Consider the following 14,239-nt stretch of genomic DNA (forward strand, 5'->3'; position numbering starts at 1 on the left):
ATTGCAAGTGGATTCTTTACCATCTGAGCCACCAGGGAAGCCCAATAAATGAATGAATGCTCCCCAACTCAGTTGGCTGTGTGCAAAATCATCTCTGACAGATGCTGGCAGAGTTGATCAGTCCCTCCCTCTAAGGAGGGAGCCCTCTCTCTGTCTCTTGCATATTATCCTTATTATACTGGGTTGCAATTCTTTCTCTAAAATTCTGCCTCCCTAATTCAACTGTGAGCATCTCAAGGGCAGAGCCATGTTTGATCCACCTCAGGCTTCTACCTAGTCTGCAGCATAATGCTTGAAGTATAATGAATAAGCCTCCCAAACACCTGACAGTTTTGTCCCTTGTCTCATATTCCTTTACTCTCTTCCCCACAAATTCTCACCACTAATACAGCCAAATTGTCACACTTGTAGCTTCACAACCATACAAAACTCCTCCTCATCCCTGAGACTTTTCACCTGCATTCTCTTATTTAATATGCCCTTCCCTTCCACCCACTCAAATTCTGCTACTTCTTTAAGAACCGGCTCAAATTTTCCCTCCTCCAGAAATCTTTCATGCATCTGTCCCAGCCCACCTCTGAGTAACGCTAATGATGCCCACCCATCTCATTCAGCCCTGGGCATCCCCTCATGTTACTCACGGGAAAACCAAAACTCAGAGAGAGAAAGAGGACTCTCTCAAGGGCACAATGCATGTGCAGTGGTAGAACTATTACCTGAACCCAAGTCTCCAGTCCACGAGTCCTCCCAATAACCAAAATATATGTCTTATCTATACTTTCCTCATGAAGACTACAATTTCCTTGAATGTAAGACTATCTTCCACCCATTTATCTTTCCAGGACTTAACTGGAGTCTTGAAGGCTCTAGAGCCAGACTGCCTGGGTTTCTCTCTTGGTTTCATTGGTTACTAGCCGTGTGACTTTAGACAATCTAACCACTCTAAATCTCAGCTTCCTCATATATAAACGAAGATAAGACCAATGCCTATGTAATCAGACTGTTGTGAATATTAAATGAAATAATGAATATAAAGTGCCTAGCACTCAATGCCTATACACTCAATGAAGGCTATACACATTGAGTGCCTATACACTCAATGAAGGCTACTACTTTCTTAATTGTTGGTATTCTTAATACTAACAAATCCTTACTGGCAGTGGTTGATCAAAAATTGCAGGTGGGAGTTACTGGGGTAGGAGGCAATGAGAAAAGGAAGCAAACAACCAGCTCAGTCTGAGATTTGGTGGAATCCAAACAAGGTTAGTGGCGCGGCAGGACGTTTGTACGTCTGAGTTCCTAGTGCCATGTGACTGTGAGGGCCCCAAGCACATGGTTCCATCCTGGCGGCGTAGCTTCCCTAACTCTCGCTCAGCTATTCTCAGCAGTCTGTAGGGGGAGCCAGGAAGCTAGGACAGGGAGAGGTTGCTGGAAATCTTACTAAGGGCAGACACCCCATCGCTACTACCCACTGTCTTGCCCCTCCAGGACGCTCTCCAAGCTCTGTCCTCTGCGGTAGCTTAGCCGGGAGCTGTCCTTCAGCACCAGAGGCCGCGTTGGCCTCAGGCAGGACAGTAAGGGCGACAGCGGAGTTAGGGACAAGGGACTGGTCCGATCCGCAGCCGGCTCCAGCGTCTCCTAGTCACGGGAACGGGGGCGGCGACCCAGGGTGGCAAAGAGACGCTACGGAGGTGCCTCCTGCTTTCTGCCTCTAACAATCACCCTCAGAAGTCCCCTAGCCCTCGGGGGGTAGTGAGCGGCCGCTACGGGGACGAAGGCGGGCGCCCAGGTCTGCGGGGGAGGGGGAGCGCCGGGGCCTGGGACTCAGCGTGCGGCGTGTGCACGCGGAGAGCGGGCGGATGAACGGAGGCGCTGAAGTGAATGGAGTTGGGGGTGGACTGGAAACATCCCCAAACAGCACAGGCTGCGGCCGGCTGGGGGGTGGCGGGCGGGGCGGGGGGGGGGCGTAAGTCCTGAGGCGCAGGCGCAGTCGGGGCCCCAGTCCCGCTCCCTCCTCCTCTTCGTGGCTCTTTCTCCGCCCCACTCCCCCCCAAACACACTCGCACACGGGCTCTCAAGGTGTTCTCCGCACAGCGGAAGATGGCGACAGACTGAGGGGGCATGGCTAGCGGGAGCCACGGGGCCGTGCCGCTCGGCGGCCGCCACAGCGGTCCGAACGCGAGGCGGAAGCTAGAGGCGCACTAAGTAAAGCCCCGCGTCGGCGTCCGGCGCCTGTGGCGCCGCGGAGAGCTAGGTGGCCCGCCCGAGCCGGAACTCCGGAAACGACGGGCGCTGAGCCGGAGCGGAGCTGGCCCGGGAACGGCCCCGGCGAACAGCCAGAGCGCGAGCGAAGCCCGAAGGGCTGGGCAGCGGGCCGGCCGGCGGGCCCAGGAGGGCGCAAGCGAGGCAGGGAGCGGTGCGGAGCGGGCAGCCGGCCGGCGGGCGGGCGGGTGGACGGGCGGGCGGGAGCGGAGCGGCGCGGGGCGAGCAAGCTGAGCGGAGCGCGGCGACCGGGCCCGCACGGCGGCGCTGAGGGGCGCAGAGCTGCGCCGAGCCGAGACGGCCGGAGCGGAGTGCTAGCCGGGCGGCCGCCGGCGCGGAGTGGAGTGGCGCTGAGCTCGGGGCAGCTGAGGGGCCCGACACTATGAGGAGTGCGGCGCTGCCGCCTCAGCCGCCACCGCCCCAGTGCCCCGCACCGCCCCGCGCCGGGACGCTGGGCAGTGCCTAGCGGGCCGGGCGGCCGCGCCCGGGCGGCGAGCGAGGGAGCGCGGGACGGGCGCGAGGACGGCGCGAGAGCGCCCCGCCACTCCGGCCTGAGCGGGGCCCCGGGCCGGCCTGCCTCGCCATGCAGCCCCCGAGGTAGAGCCTGGACGGCGCCGGGGAGCGCGGAGCGGCGCGCAGCCGCCCGCCCGAGACGGCCGTCCGGCCTCGCGCCCGCCTGCTCCCTCCAGCCCGGACCCCCCTGAAATATGTTCAGGGGCGCTTGGATGTGGCCCGGAAAAGACGCCGCCGCGCTGACTATCTGCTGCTGCTGCTGCTGCTGGGCTCCCAGGCCGAGCGACAAACCTTGCGCCGACTCCGAGCGGGCGCAGCGATGGCGACTGTCCCTGGCGTCCCTGCTCTTCTTCACCGTGCTGCTCGCTGACCATCTGTGGCTGTGCGCGGGGGCCCGGCCCCGAGCCAGGGAGCTGAGCAGCGCCATGCGGCCGCCCTGGGGGGCCGGCCGGGAGCGGCAGCCGGTACCTCCTCGCGCGGTGCTGCCCCTGCCGCCGCCGCCGCCGCCTCCCGGCCAGCCCAGCGCGCCCCCGGGCACCTGCGGCCCGGGATACAGCAACCTGACCAAAGCCGCCGCCGCCGCCGCCGCCGGTCCCGGGCCGGACTGCGGCGGCGTCCCAGAACCCACGGGGCTGGACGCAGCTTGCACCAAATTGCAATCTTTGCAGAGACTTTTCGAACCGACTACCCCAGCGCCCCCTCTGCGGCCCCCCGACTCCCCTTCCCGTGCCCCGGCCGAGTTCCCCACCGCCAAAAAAAACTTGCTCAAAGGCCACTTTCGGAACTTCACTCTTTCCTTTTGCGACACCTACACGGTCTGGGACTTGCTGCTGGGCATGGACCGCCCCGACAGCCTGGACTGCAGCCTGGACAACCTGCTGGGGGACCTGCTGGCCGTGGTGGCTAGCCCGGGCTCCGGGGCCTGGGAGGTGTGTAGCAACTGTATCGAGGCGTACCAGCGGCTCGACCGACATGCTCAGGAAAAATATGACGAGTTCGACCTCGTGCTGCATAAATACTTACAGGCAGAAGAGTATTCAATCCGGTCCTGCACGAAAGGCTGTAAGGTAGGGACTGGCGTCCGCGGCCACAACGGCTACCGCTTTGGCGGCGGGAACGGTGGCGGTGGAACCGGGAGAAAAAAGGTTTCCCCCTGTACCCACCCGACCGCCTCCCATCACCCCCACCGTTGTCAGTGGGCCACGGGTAGTGCTGCTGTGGGACCCTCCGCGGAGAAGGGGCCTCAGGGATTTAGGTCAGGTAACCACCTGGCCAACTTCAATTGATTCTGGGTTTGGGCACCATCGGACAAGGGCTTTCTTGCATCCCGCCCCCTGCATGAGGCGGGAAGGGTTGTGGGGGGGGGGCAAGTCAGCAAAGGGGTGGAAAGAGGGCTCTGGTTCCCCCAGCCCCCATCCTTAGCCAGCGGTGCCCCTTTCCTTTCCTGGACTGGAATGGAAAGTCCTGGGACTGGCTGCTACAAGGGGAAGGCCAAAGGTGAGGGGAAGAATATTTGCCATCTAACCCTCACTCTTCAGCCCCTGCCAGTGGGTGAGGGGAGGGGCGCTTGGTAGTGGGACACAGCACACTGCTGACCTTATATGACCTGAGGTGGCTGGTCAGAGCCTAGGCAAGTGGAGCCCCGGGGTGCCTGTTTTCTCCCAAGAAAGGAAGCTGCTAGCTCCTCTCCCCCGACAAGAGAAGGAGCTGGGAACGGAGCACAACAGCTTGTGAGAGGATCACTGGAGGCTGGTGCATTACAAGTCTCAGGTGTCTTCCCAGCACACTGGGGTGGCAGTGGAAGAAAAGCCGGCTTTCTAGCTGTTGGGGACAGGCATCCAGAGGAGAGGTGAGGCTGCTGCAGAATGCACCCGCCTGGGGCAGAGCTGAGTGTTGAGAAACTTCTTGACCCTGAGCAGGGTCGTTCTGGACAGTCAGTGTGTGAGGGCTGTAAACATTTGGGACATGGTGCTACTCCTTTGTTTGTGCAGCCTGCCAGGTGGCCTGCCTTTGAAAGGAAAAGGAACAGCAAGGTCAAAGGGTCAAGTGAAGAAGAGGCCAGGTGGGGTGCTGGCCTCACCCATCCTAGAACTGGGGGCTGAGAGGGAGACTGTTACCTCCCAGCCTAGCTTGTCTCCCTCTGAGGCTTTGGGGAGGGGCGGAAAGTGCGCCTTTCCATGCAGTGTGACACCGTGGCTTTCTGCAGGGTTCCAAGTTCTCGGTGAGCTCCTTAGGGATTTGAGCAGGGGGTTGGGGAGGAAAGGGGTAGCTCCTTGCTCCTGACTTCACTTTCTTGTTCTCCTTTTTCCTGTTCTCGTAACCTAGCTGTCTCCCTCCCGCCTCCCTCAGCCTCAGCTGACTCACTGCCTCACTCACACTACCAAATGAGATATTCCACTTCTTAAAGGTGTACAGACAGACATGCACACACTGCCAAACAGCACCACCACCACCCCAGGCAAAGTCACACAGAGATGGAGAGAGGTCGGCACACCCACAAACAGTGCCACTGAATCAGACATGGTGTCATACACTTGCGCATCTCCCCAGCATTTCAGGACACACAGGCAGAAAAACCGTCACATGAAAAAAGGACACATTTTGTCACATAGGGATAGGCATACACCCTTGATGTCAGCCACAGATACACACACTCAGCACAAACAGAAGGATGCAGCCCACTAGCAAGTAGAATAAAGGATGTCTGTCTTTTTGTGGTCTTCACTCTGACCCCATGGCCCTGACATTTTCTTTCCCACAATCTGCAGGATAAAAGAGAGACCATGCCACAACTTTCCCATGGGGTTTTCTTTTTCTCCAGGTCACAGTTGGCTTCAAACTCTGTCTGATGTGGCACTAAATAATAACCCCTCCCATTGATTATTTTTATCAGGCAGTTTGATGGAGAAAGGCAACTGGTCTCTTGGATTCAGAAGGCCTGATTATCTCTACCACTTGTTTGTAGTGTGACCTTGGGCACGTCACTTCACTTCTCTAAGCTTTTGTTTCCTCATTCATAAAACAAGGATAATAACCCTGGCTCTGCCCACATCCTGAGACTTTTGTGAAATTGAAGTGGGAAGAGGTAGCTGATAATATTTTGTAAGAATAATAGAACATCTGATGGTGATGTCCTGCTTAGGGTTTTTATCCTCTCTCACATATATTATGAGATCACAACTGCCTGGGGAGGCTGGTAATACCAGCATCATTAGCTCCATTTTACAGATGGGGAAACTGAGGTGCAGGCTCAAGCAGTTTACCCCAACGCCACTCAGCTAACGAGCAGGAGTACCAGGCCTCTAACCCTCATGGTGTTGGTGCTAAGCCCATGCTTTGGCCATGGTGTCTTATGTAGTCCACAGTGGCCTGGGTCCTCCCTGCTCTCCTTTGTCTCCTTGTCGTTTTCGCTCTCTCACTGTCTCTCTCTCTCCCTCTCAAGTGAACTCCGCCTGCTCTCTTGCTGCCTGCTGTGCCGGGAGAAGGGCAGTGCAAGCTCCACGGCTTTCTTCCTGTCTTTCCCACCCTCTCAGAGAATGTGCTCTCCCTCCGCTGAGGCCTACACCCACAGGCCTCTCAATCCAGCTGTATTACAGGCCCTACAGGAAAAGACAGCCCTGTTCCCCTCCTTCCTGCAGCCTCTCTCACTTCACCCCAGTGCCCCATCTCTATCCCAGACCTTTTTTGCAGATCCCTAGTCTGACCTGCAGCTTCAAGCCCTCCTGCCCAGCCCCTCCCCCAAATGGGACCCCTTGGAGATAATGCCCTGTCCTCCAAGCTTCTCCAGGGTGGAAAGCCCACAGCCCCAGGCCAGGGTGAGGAGGCCTCTTCTGCTGCTGGAAAACAAACCTAGAGACTTTGCTCCAGGGCCAGGTGACACCCCCCCCCCATCCCCAGGGGCCTGTCCCGAGTATCTCAGATCTTTCCGGGGCAGCCCCAGAAACCCTGTTCTCTCCCTTTGCAATATCTGCCCCTGTTTTGGGCCACACAGGGCCCCACGCATCATACCTGTCCTCACTGCTGCCTGTGACACCTCCCAATTTAGTACCAGCTGCGACATTTCCTTAATGTGCGACTGACTTCCTCTCTTACAGCCTGGTGATGATAACTTAGACTGATGCCCATCCCCACCCTGGCCTCTCCCAACCCCCAGGGCCACTCTCCACCCCTCCCTTAAGTCCCTGTGCAGGTACCCCCTCAGGCTTTGCCTTCCCGCTCTGCTTGGCCCTCCTGGCCCTGCCTACAGTTACTGGACCACCCCCTCACTCCCCCAGCCCTCTCCATCTCCCAACCCTGCCAGGCCCTGCCTGGTTCTGATTGCATCTTCCTTCACCCCTGCCCCTTCCCTATTCTAAATTCAGTATAGTCTGATGGGGACAGTGGTGAAGATGAGAACAAAACCCTGACCTCTTCTCTCATAACTCTGATCCAGGAGGAGATAGAAGCCCAAGAGAAGGCCAGTTCTCAGCTCTCTCACTAGCCATAGGGCCAGGGAAGGATGCAGTAGTTCTCTTCTCCTCTAGACTGACCTGCACCCACCTGGCAGATTGTATATTTGGTTCCGGGTCTCACACTGAGCAGGTAGGAGGAGGCTGAAACCCAAGTTCTCCTGGATATAGTTGAAGGAGCTATTTCACCAGAAGAGGAGACTCAGGAGGGTATGGTCTCTGACTTCAGACCTCAGAAGAGTTGTCGGGGTGCCAAAGAAGAGGCATGTCCTGCTTAACCCCAGGGGGACTTCATGGTTAGAAAGTCCTAGGCTCAAACCCAGCTCTTTTATGTATTACCCATGTGACCTTGAGCTAGGGACTTCAGTTCTCTCATCCTCAATTTTCTCATCTGTAAAATGGAGCTAATTCATTAGAATGGCCCTGTGAGCTCATTATTAATGAGAAATCTGCACAGTACTTAGACCTGGAATATCAGAGTTGTTCAGTTAACAGTTTTTTTTCCTTCCAGAGAAGAAACAGAGTACCTTGAGAGGTGAGTTCCTGCTCCCAGGGGAAAGGTCTAGGCTGATTCAGGCAGACCCCTGGAGGACTTGCTGTGGAGATGACTGACTCCAGTTTATAGGGCAGGTTGGACCAGCCACCTCTGAGGTCTGTGTCAGCTCAGAGCTCAGGCTCATGAGCAGAGGCTGCTCCCTCAGCAGCAGTATTGAATAGAGAGGGCCAGGAAGGAGGCCTAACACCCACAAGCAGGGGAAGGGGCTGCCGGAGCCAGCACCTTGCCTTCTGCCCTTACTCTAGGGGCCCTGCTCTTCCTCCACTCCGGCTGGCAGCTGTTTCTGCCTCGCTGCCTTCCTCTCTCCTCCCACCTGCCACAGCTTTCCTGCCAATCAGGACTCCCAGGCTAACACTGGTGCTGTGAGCAGGAAGCTCAGGGCACTGGGCTAAGGGCAGGAGCCCCAAGTTGGCAAGTGGTCCCTGTTGTCACCCAAGCTTGGAGGCAGGAAACAGTGCCCCACAGTCAGCTTCCCTGACCCAGGGTTCTTACAGGCAGAGAACCTGTTCACATGTGGGGGGTGGAGGAAGGAAGGGGGGGGTCAGTCAAGAAGCAGGCTCCTAGGAACCATGTCAAAGCTTCGAGGAGGGGCATCCAGATCTGTGGAAGTTCGTTGGCCACAGACTTGAGCACTGGGCTTCTGGGAAGGGCCAGAGATAGGGAAAAGGCAGTGTTTGTAGCTCAGACAGGATGTAGGAGTGTAAATGTGGGAGTGGGAAAGTGTCCTCATGCTGCCCACACCACTCTGAACCCCTTCACCCCATCCTGACCCACCCCACTCCCAATCCCCACATTCGCCCCAATTCTGACCCACCACCAACATCCCCTATCATTACACCAAGGACCACACAAATTTCCCAACCTCCTGCTAGAAGGTCTCCCTATGTTAGTCACTCAGTCGTGTCCAACTCTGTGACCCCATGGACTGTATCCCCCAGGCTCCTCTGTCCACGGAATTCTCCAGGCAAGAATACTGGAGTGGGTAGCCATTCCCTTCTCCAGGGGATGTTTCTGACCCCAGAGATCAAACCCCAGTCTCCTCCATTGCAGGCGGATTCTTTACCGTCTGAGCCACCAGGTAAGCAGAAGGTCACCCTAGACCCTTCCCAAACCACACCTGCACCTCACTCTCTATTTCTTATCCCCACACCTACACTACTCTAGTCCCCACTTCTCCCCACAGTTACCCCCACCTGCTCCCACCCCTTCCTTTCCCCCTCGCCCTTCACTGCTCCCTTCTAACAGCCAGCCCTCTCCCCTCTCCCATCCTGCTCCATTCCCCTTGTCTCTCACACTCCCCAAACCTTTACCCTGCCCCACTGTGATCCTCTTCTGGCCTCATCCCCTAAACACTATACCTCTTGCCCTTGTCACCTCCATGCCCCCTCACCCCTCGCATCCCTCACAGCCCACTCACTGTTTGCCTCTCTGATCCCCATCCATCTTCCTGCCCCCTTTGATCTTCTGGTCCCCTCTTCTCCTGTCCTCTCTCTGCCTTGCTGCTCTTTTTCTCCTTCCTGCCTTCTCTCCTCCCCACTCAGGGTGGACATGTGCACACATGCTTAGACACATAGATACACAGACACACAGTCTTCATGGCAACTTCCCATCCTTCCCACAGGCTGGTGCCTGACTACTATAGTCACCATAGCAACGGGAACCTCCAGGAAGGATACACTGGTATCTCCTGAAGGTGGGGGCGGGGGGAATTAGGTGGAGGAAGGGAGCCCAGCAGCCTCCCACCCATCTCTTGGTCTGGCTGGAAGAGTCTGCTGAACACAGTGGAGGGAAGGGTGAGGAAAGGGGAGACAGTGGGTGCCGGTGGGGCTTGGACTAAAGGAAGGCCAAGGATCTCCAAACACATCACAAGCACGGGAGGGTGCTCCTAAGCCACGTGGCTGTGTGTTGGTCTCCTCCTGCAGCATCAGTATCTCAGGGAAAGGGCACACCCACCCTTCAGTATGTGGGTACATCTATAGGACACCTTAGACTCGAGGGTGGGAGTTTGCCCTAGAAAAACTTCTCCCTCAGGGCAGTCCCACCCTGTGAGGCTGTTTACCTGTTGTGTGCCCTTGCACTGGGGAATCAGACCTGCCCCTCCCTGCCCCCAGCTCACATCTCAGCTGCATGTGGATTCCAGCTGCAGGTGTTTGTTGGAAAGCCAGAGGCAGCTTCTGAGGCTGGGGTAGACAAATGTGGGCCTCCAGGAGCACCATTCTCTGATGCTGACCCAGGAGGCCTCTTGGGAACAGATATGTTATTCCTATGGTTACAGGGGTGCAAACCAGGGTGTGTGCAGTGATGCTGGACCAGACTTTTCTTCCTGGGCATGTAAGGGGGTTCAGAAAAGCCTGAATTTTTTAGCCAGATAGGTGCTTAGAGGGGAGAGCAAGGGTACCAGGTGAGTTGAAGCTGGCCCTGGGGAAGGGAGAAGTTACTGTGGAGTAACAGGAGCTGCCAGGGCCAAAGCTCCTGTTCGAATGGATTCTTGAAAAAGGAGCTGGAACCTGGACTACAAGTCTCTGGGCCAGAAGGCAAAAGGCAGGCTGGCACCAAAGAAGAAAGAGAAAGGGGAAAAGAAAACTGCCAGCTTTCAAGTGCCTAGGAGATGCCAGGGGCTTTATGTGTGTCCATGAACTCAGTTAGTTCTGACAGTCATCCTAGCTGGCAGGTACTCTTATAATCCTTTTTTCACAAATGGGACAACTGAGGTTCATCAACAGAAAGGGACCCATCCCGGCCACATAGCTGAAAGGTGGGAGGATGCCACAGGTCTGTCCGTTGTCTCCCCAGTCACACATGGATAAAGACGTTCTTAATAAACTCCCTCCAGCTGTCAGAGGCAGTGCCCAGCTGACTACTGAGAGACTGGAGCGAGAAGCTGACCAAGTGCCAGGGGATCCAGCAACACCTACTGCCAACTTGTAGGGAGCCCCTGGAGCGGCTCAGATCCAAAGTGGGGACCTACCAGCACCGTCTTTGTTCAGTACCCCAGTCTTTCACCCTTGAGCCCCAGTGATAATCACTGGTATCCTCTTGGGATGGTGACAGAAGATGAGGAAGAGAGGTGTTTACTCCCTTCTATTTCTAAAGGCTCTTCCAAGGAGATGGGAGGAGCTGGATTCCTCTTGCCTGGAGGGAAGGTATCTATTATATTCTCAACCCAAATCTGCTAGAAGGATCAACCAGGATAGGAGAGGAGTACGTCCCCCTAAACAGGCCTGAGCCCTGCCCAGCCTTTGCTGGGAGAGAAAACTATAAGACCTTGTTACCCCAGGGCCTCTGGGCTTTGGACACACAGTTCCCATGCCAGGGTTTTGGTGAGCCCTGGCCTAGGATGGCTAGTTTCTCTTAGAGGTAGAAGGAAGTACAAACTCACCAAGCTCTGCCTGGAGAAAGACATGTGGCAGTGGTGGGTGTTACTATTGTTCCCTGTTTCTGTATTTGGTTTCCAGCAGATACCGTGGCTACCTGGCTGATCTGTGGAAGGTGAGCATATCTGCTTAGTGCTGAACTCAACTAAAACTTCCAACCAGGTTAATCCTTCAGAACTATTATAGCCTCAGAATCTTAAAAGAAAAAAAAAACTTTTTTCTCAATTACCAAAAAAATGATCTTTGAAATGTTTTGAAAAATAGAAATATAACAGTTTGAAAGGGTCCTTGAGATGTTCTTAATGTTAGTGTATTTCCTCCCAATATGTCTTTTTGTGGCATAGTTTTTTACTGTAGTAAAATATACATACATCAAATTTACCATTCTAACCATTTTTAGGTGTACAGTTCAGTGGCATTAAAGTATATTTGCAATGTTGTACAACCACCTCCACTATACATTTCTAAAATGTCTTTATTCTCCTAAATAGAAAGTCTTTACCCATTAAACAATAACTCTCCATTCCTCCTCCCCCAGCCCCTGGTAACTTCTATTCTTCTTCACATCTCTATAAATTTGACTATTCTAGATAATTCATTTAAGTGGAATCATATATACTTTTTGTCCTTTGTGTCTGGCTTATTTCATTTAACATAACATTTTCAAGGTTCATCCACATGGTAGTATGTATCAGTACTTCATTATTTTTTATGGTTGAATAATATTCCATTATCTGGATATACCACATTTTTAAAATTCATTCATCTCTATGGACACTTGGGTTGTTTCCACTTTGGGACAATTATGAATAAAACTGCTATGAATGTTCATGGACAGGTTCTTGTGTGGACCTATATTTTCATTTCCTTCCATCTTTTGGCTACTGTGAGTAATGCTGTTATGAACATTGGTATACAAATATCTATTTGAATCCATGCTTTCAGTTCTTTTGGTTGTATACCTAGACTTGCTGGATTACATGGTAATTCTATATGTAACTTTTTGAGGAGCCTCCTATTGTTTTCTACAGTGCTGCGCCATTTTACATTCTTACGAGCAATGCACAGGGTTCCAATTTCTCTACATCCTCATCAACGCTTACTCTTTTCCTTATTTTTTTTTTGATAGTAGCCATCCTAATGGATGTGACTATATATTTTTTACATAGTTGAAATCATCTAGGTTTTTTACTCTTCTCTTTCTAACTTATTGCTAAAGTTATACTGAGTATCTTTCCATGCAATTAAATATTCACAAACCATATTCTTTTCATTTTTTGGCTGCACCACGTGGCCTGTGGGATTAGTTCCCTTATCAGGGATTGAACCCAGGCCCTTGGCAGTGAAAGCACAGAGTCCTAACCACTGGACGACCAGGAAATTCCCACAAACATCATTCTTGATGAGCATATAATATTCCATCCCATGAATTTAGTGCAGTTTATTTACCTAGTCCCCTATTATTAGATACTTACTTTCAACTTTTATAAATAATGCTGTGATGGATAACTTTGTCCATAAATCTTTGTCACATCTACAATTTTCTTTTTCTAATAAATTTTCTACCTCAGTCATTTTTTCTTATTTCTGTACTTTGCTAAGTTTCTTAAATCACAAAATAATGCACCTTCATTGTACCAAATCTAACAATACAGAGGTTTATAAAAAAATATTTAATAATCTTCCTGTTCCCTCCTCTCCCAGTCCTACTGCCCTGAGGCCACTGATGTTAACAATTTGGTGTGTATCCTTCCATCCCTCTTTCTGAGCTTACATCAGCATTTGTACACAAAATGATTCTTTCCCTTGTTTTGCATACATGTGAAAGCATATACATTAATTCTGCAGAATGAGCTTTTGGGATGAGTCTTATGGAATCAAAGAGTATTAACCTTTTTAAAGCCTGTGGCATACAAATTTCTTTCTTACCAAATTTCTTTCCAGAAGGGTGATTCTAATTTAAACCCTCACCACAAATGTGAGACTAATTTACCACTCTTGTCCAGTATTGAGTATCATATTTTTAAAAACTTTATTAATTTGGAGCTAAAAATGGTATATCATTGGTTATAATTTGCATTCCTTAGGTCAAACATTTGTTTTTCTTATTTATGGGCCATTTGTATTGCTTGCTTTGTGAATTGTCTGTTTATGTCTTATGTCTTTATTATTGATTTGTATGTACTCTTTTATGTGTATTAATGAGTATTAATGAGTTTTTTCTGATTACATTTATGGCATTTTTTTCCATTTATTATTTGACTCTTGGAGCTGAAAGGGGTGCATTGGAAGGAAAGGAACTATCCCAGGCACTTTTATATACTTTATCTCACTTAATTCTTATATCTGTCTTGTGCCTATGTATTTATCCCCGTTTTACTTAGAAGACTGGCTCAGAGAGGTTAGGTAACTAGCTCAAGGTCATCCAGCTAGTAAGAGTTGGAGCTGGAATTTGAATCCAGGTCAAATCCAGGGATTTAGTTACCAGAAGGCAATGATACTACCCAATGTGTACCAGTGTAATTTTACTATAGGTAAAGCTTTGTGCTACTTGATTTACAGACATCATTTACAGAAAGTTTAAGGATATATGCTCATACTATCTCCATATTGTAGATGAGGAAAGTATAGATCAGGGAATTTAAGTAACTTGTGTGAGGTCTCATAACTAGTGACAGCAGACCTGACCTTTGACCACAGGACTGTATGAAGTTAGAGATGTTTGACCCTGTCTTCTCCCTATACATGCTGCCTCCCTAGGGACCATCTTCTTGGATACAAATTGAGGCTCAGGGAGAGAGTACTTTGCTTACAGTCACATAGCAAATTAGTGACTGAGTCTCGCCCTCCTTACAGATGACTTGTCTAAGTTTATACAGCCAGTTCATGGCAGAACCCAGCTCTGGCTAACTACCTGACTGGAGCAAAGGCTTTTCGATGAAGAACATTTACAGAGCAAACTGGGGAGAAAGAACAATTAGGTAGAGTGTGTCGCTGCCCTGAAACCTTTCTAAAGGAATGAACTCTGGTATTGGAGCCTTCTAGAGCAAGGCAGTTCCAGGAGCCCCTACATGATAAGACCTAGG

General features: G+C 52.1%; 1 protein-coding gene across 1 annotated transcript in view; it reads left to right on the top strand.

The window, feature by feature from the left end:
* The first annotated feature begins 2,834 nt into the window (after positions 1-2,834).
* Positions 2,835-14,239, top strand: part of NALF2 (NALCN channel auxiliary factor 2) — a 28,247-nt gene continuing 16,842 nt past the window's right edge. The window contains exon 1 of the mRNA XM_043459538.1: positions 2,835-3,842. Coding sequence (XP_043315473.1) covers positions 2,970-3,842 — 873 coding nt within the window. The 5' untranslated portion in view covers positions 2,835-2,969. The remainder of the gene's footprint in view (positions 3,843-14,239) is intronic.

This window comes from Cervus canadensis, chromosome X, assembly GCF_019320065.1.
Source record: "Cervus canadensis isolate Bull #8, Minnesota chromosome X, ASM1932006v1, whole genome shotgun sequence".
NCBI classification, from domain to species: domain Eukaryota; kingdom Metazoa; phylum Chordata; class Mammalia; order Artiodactyla; family Cervidae; genus Cervus; species Cervus canadensis.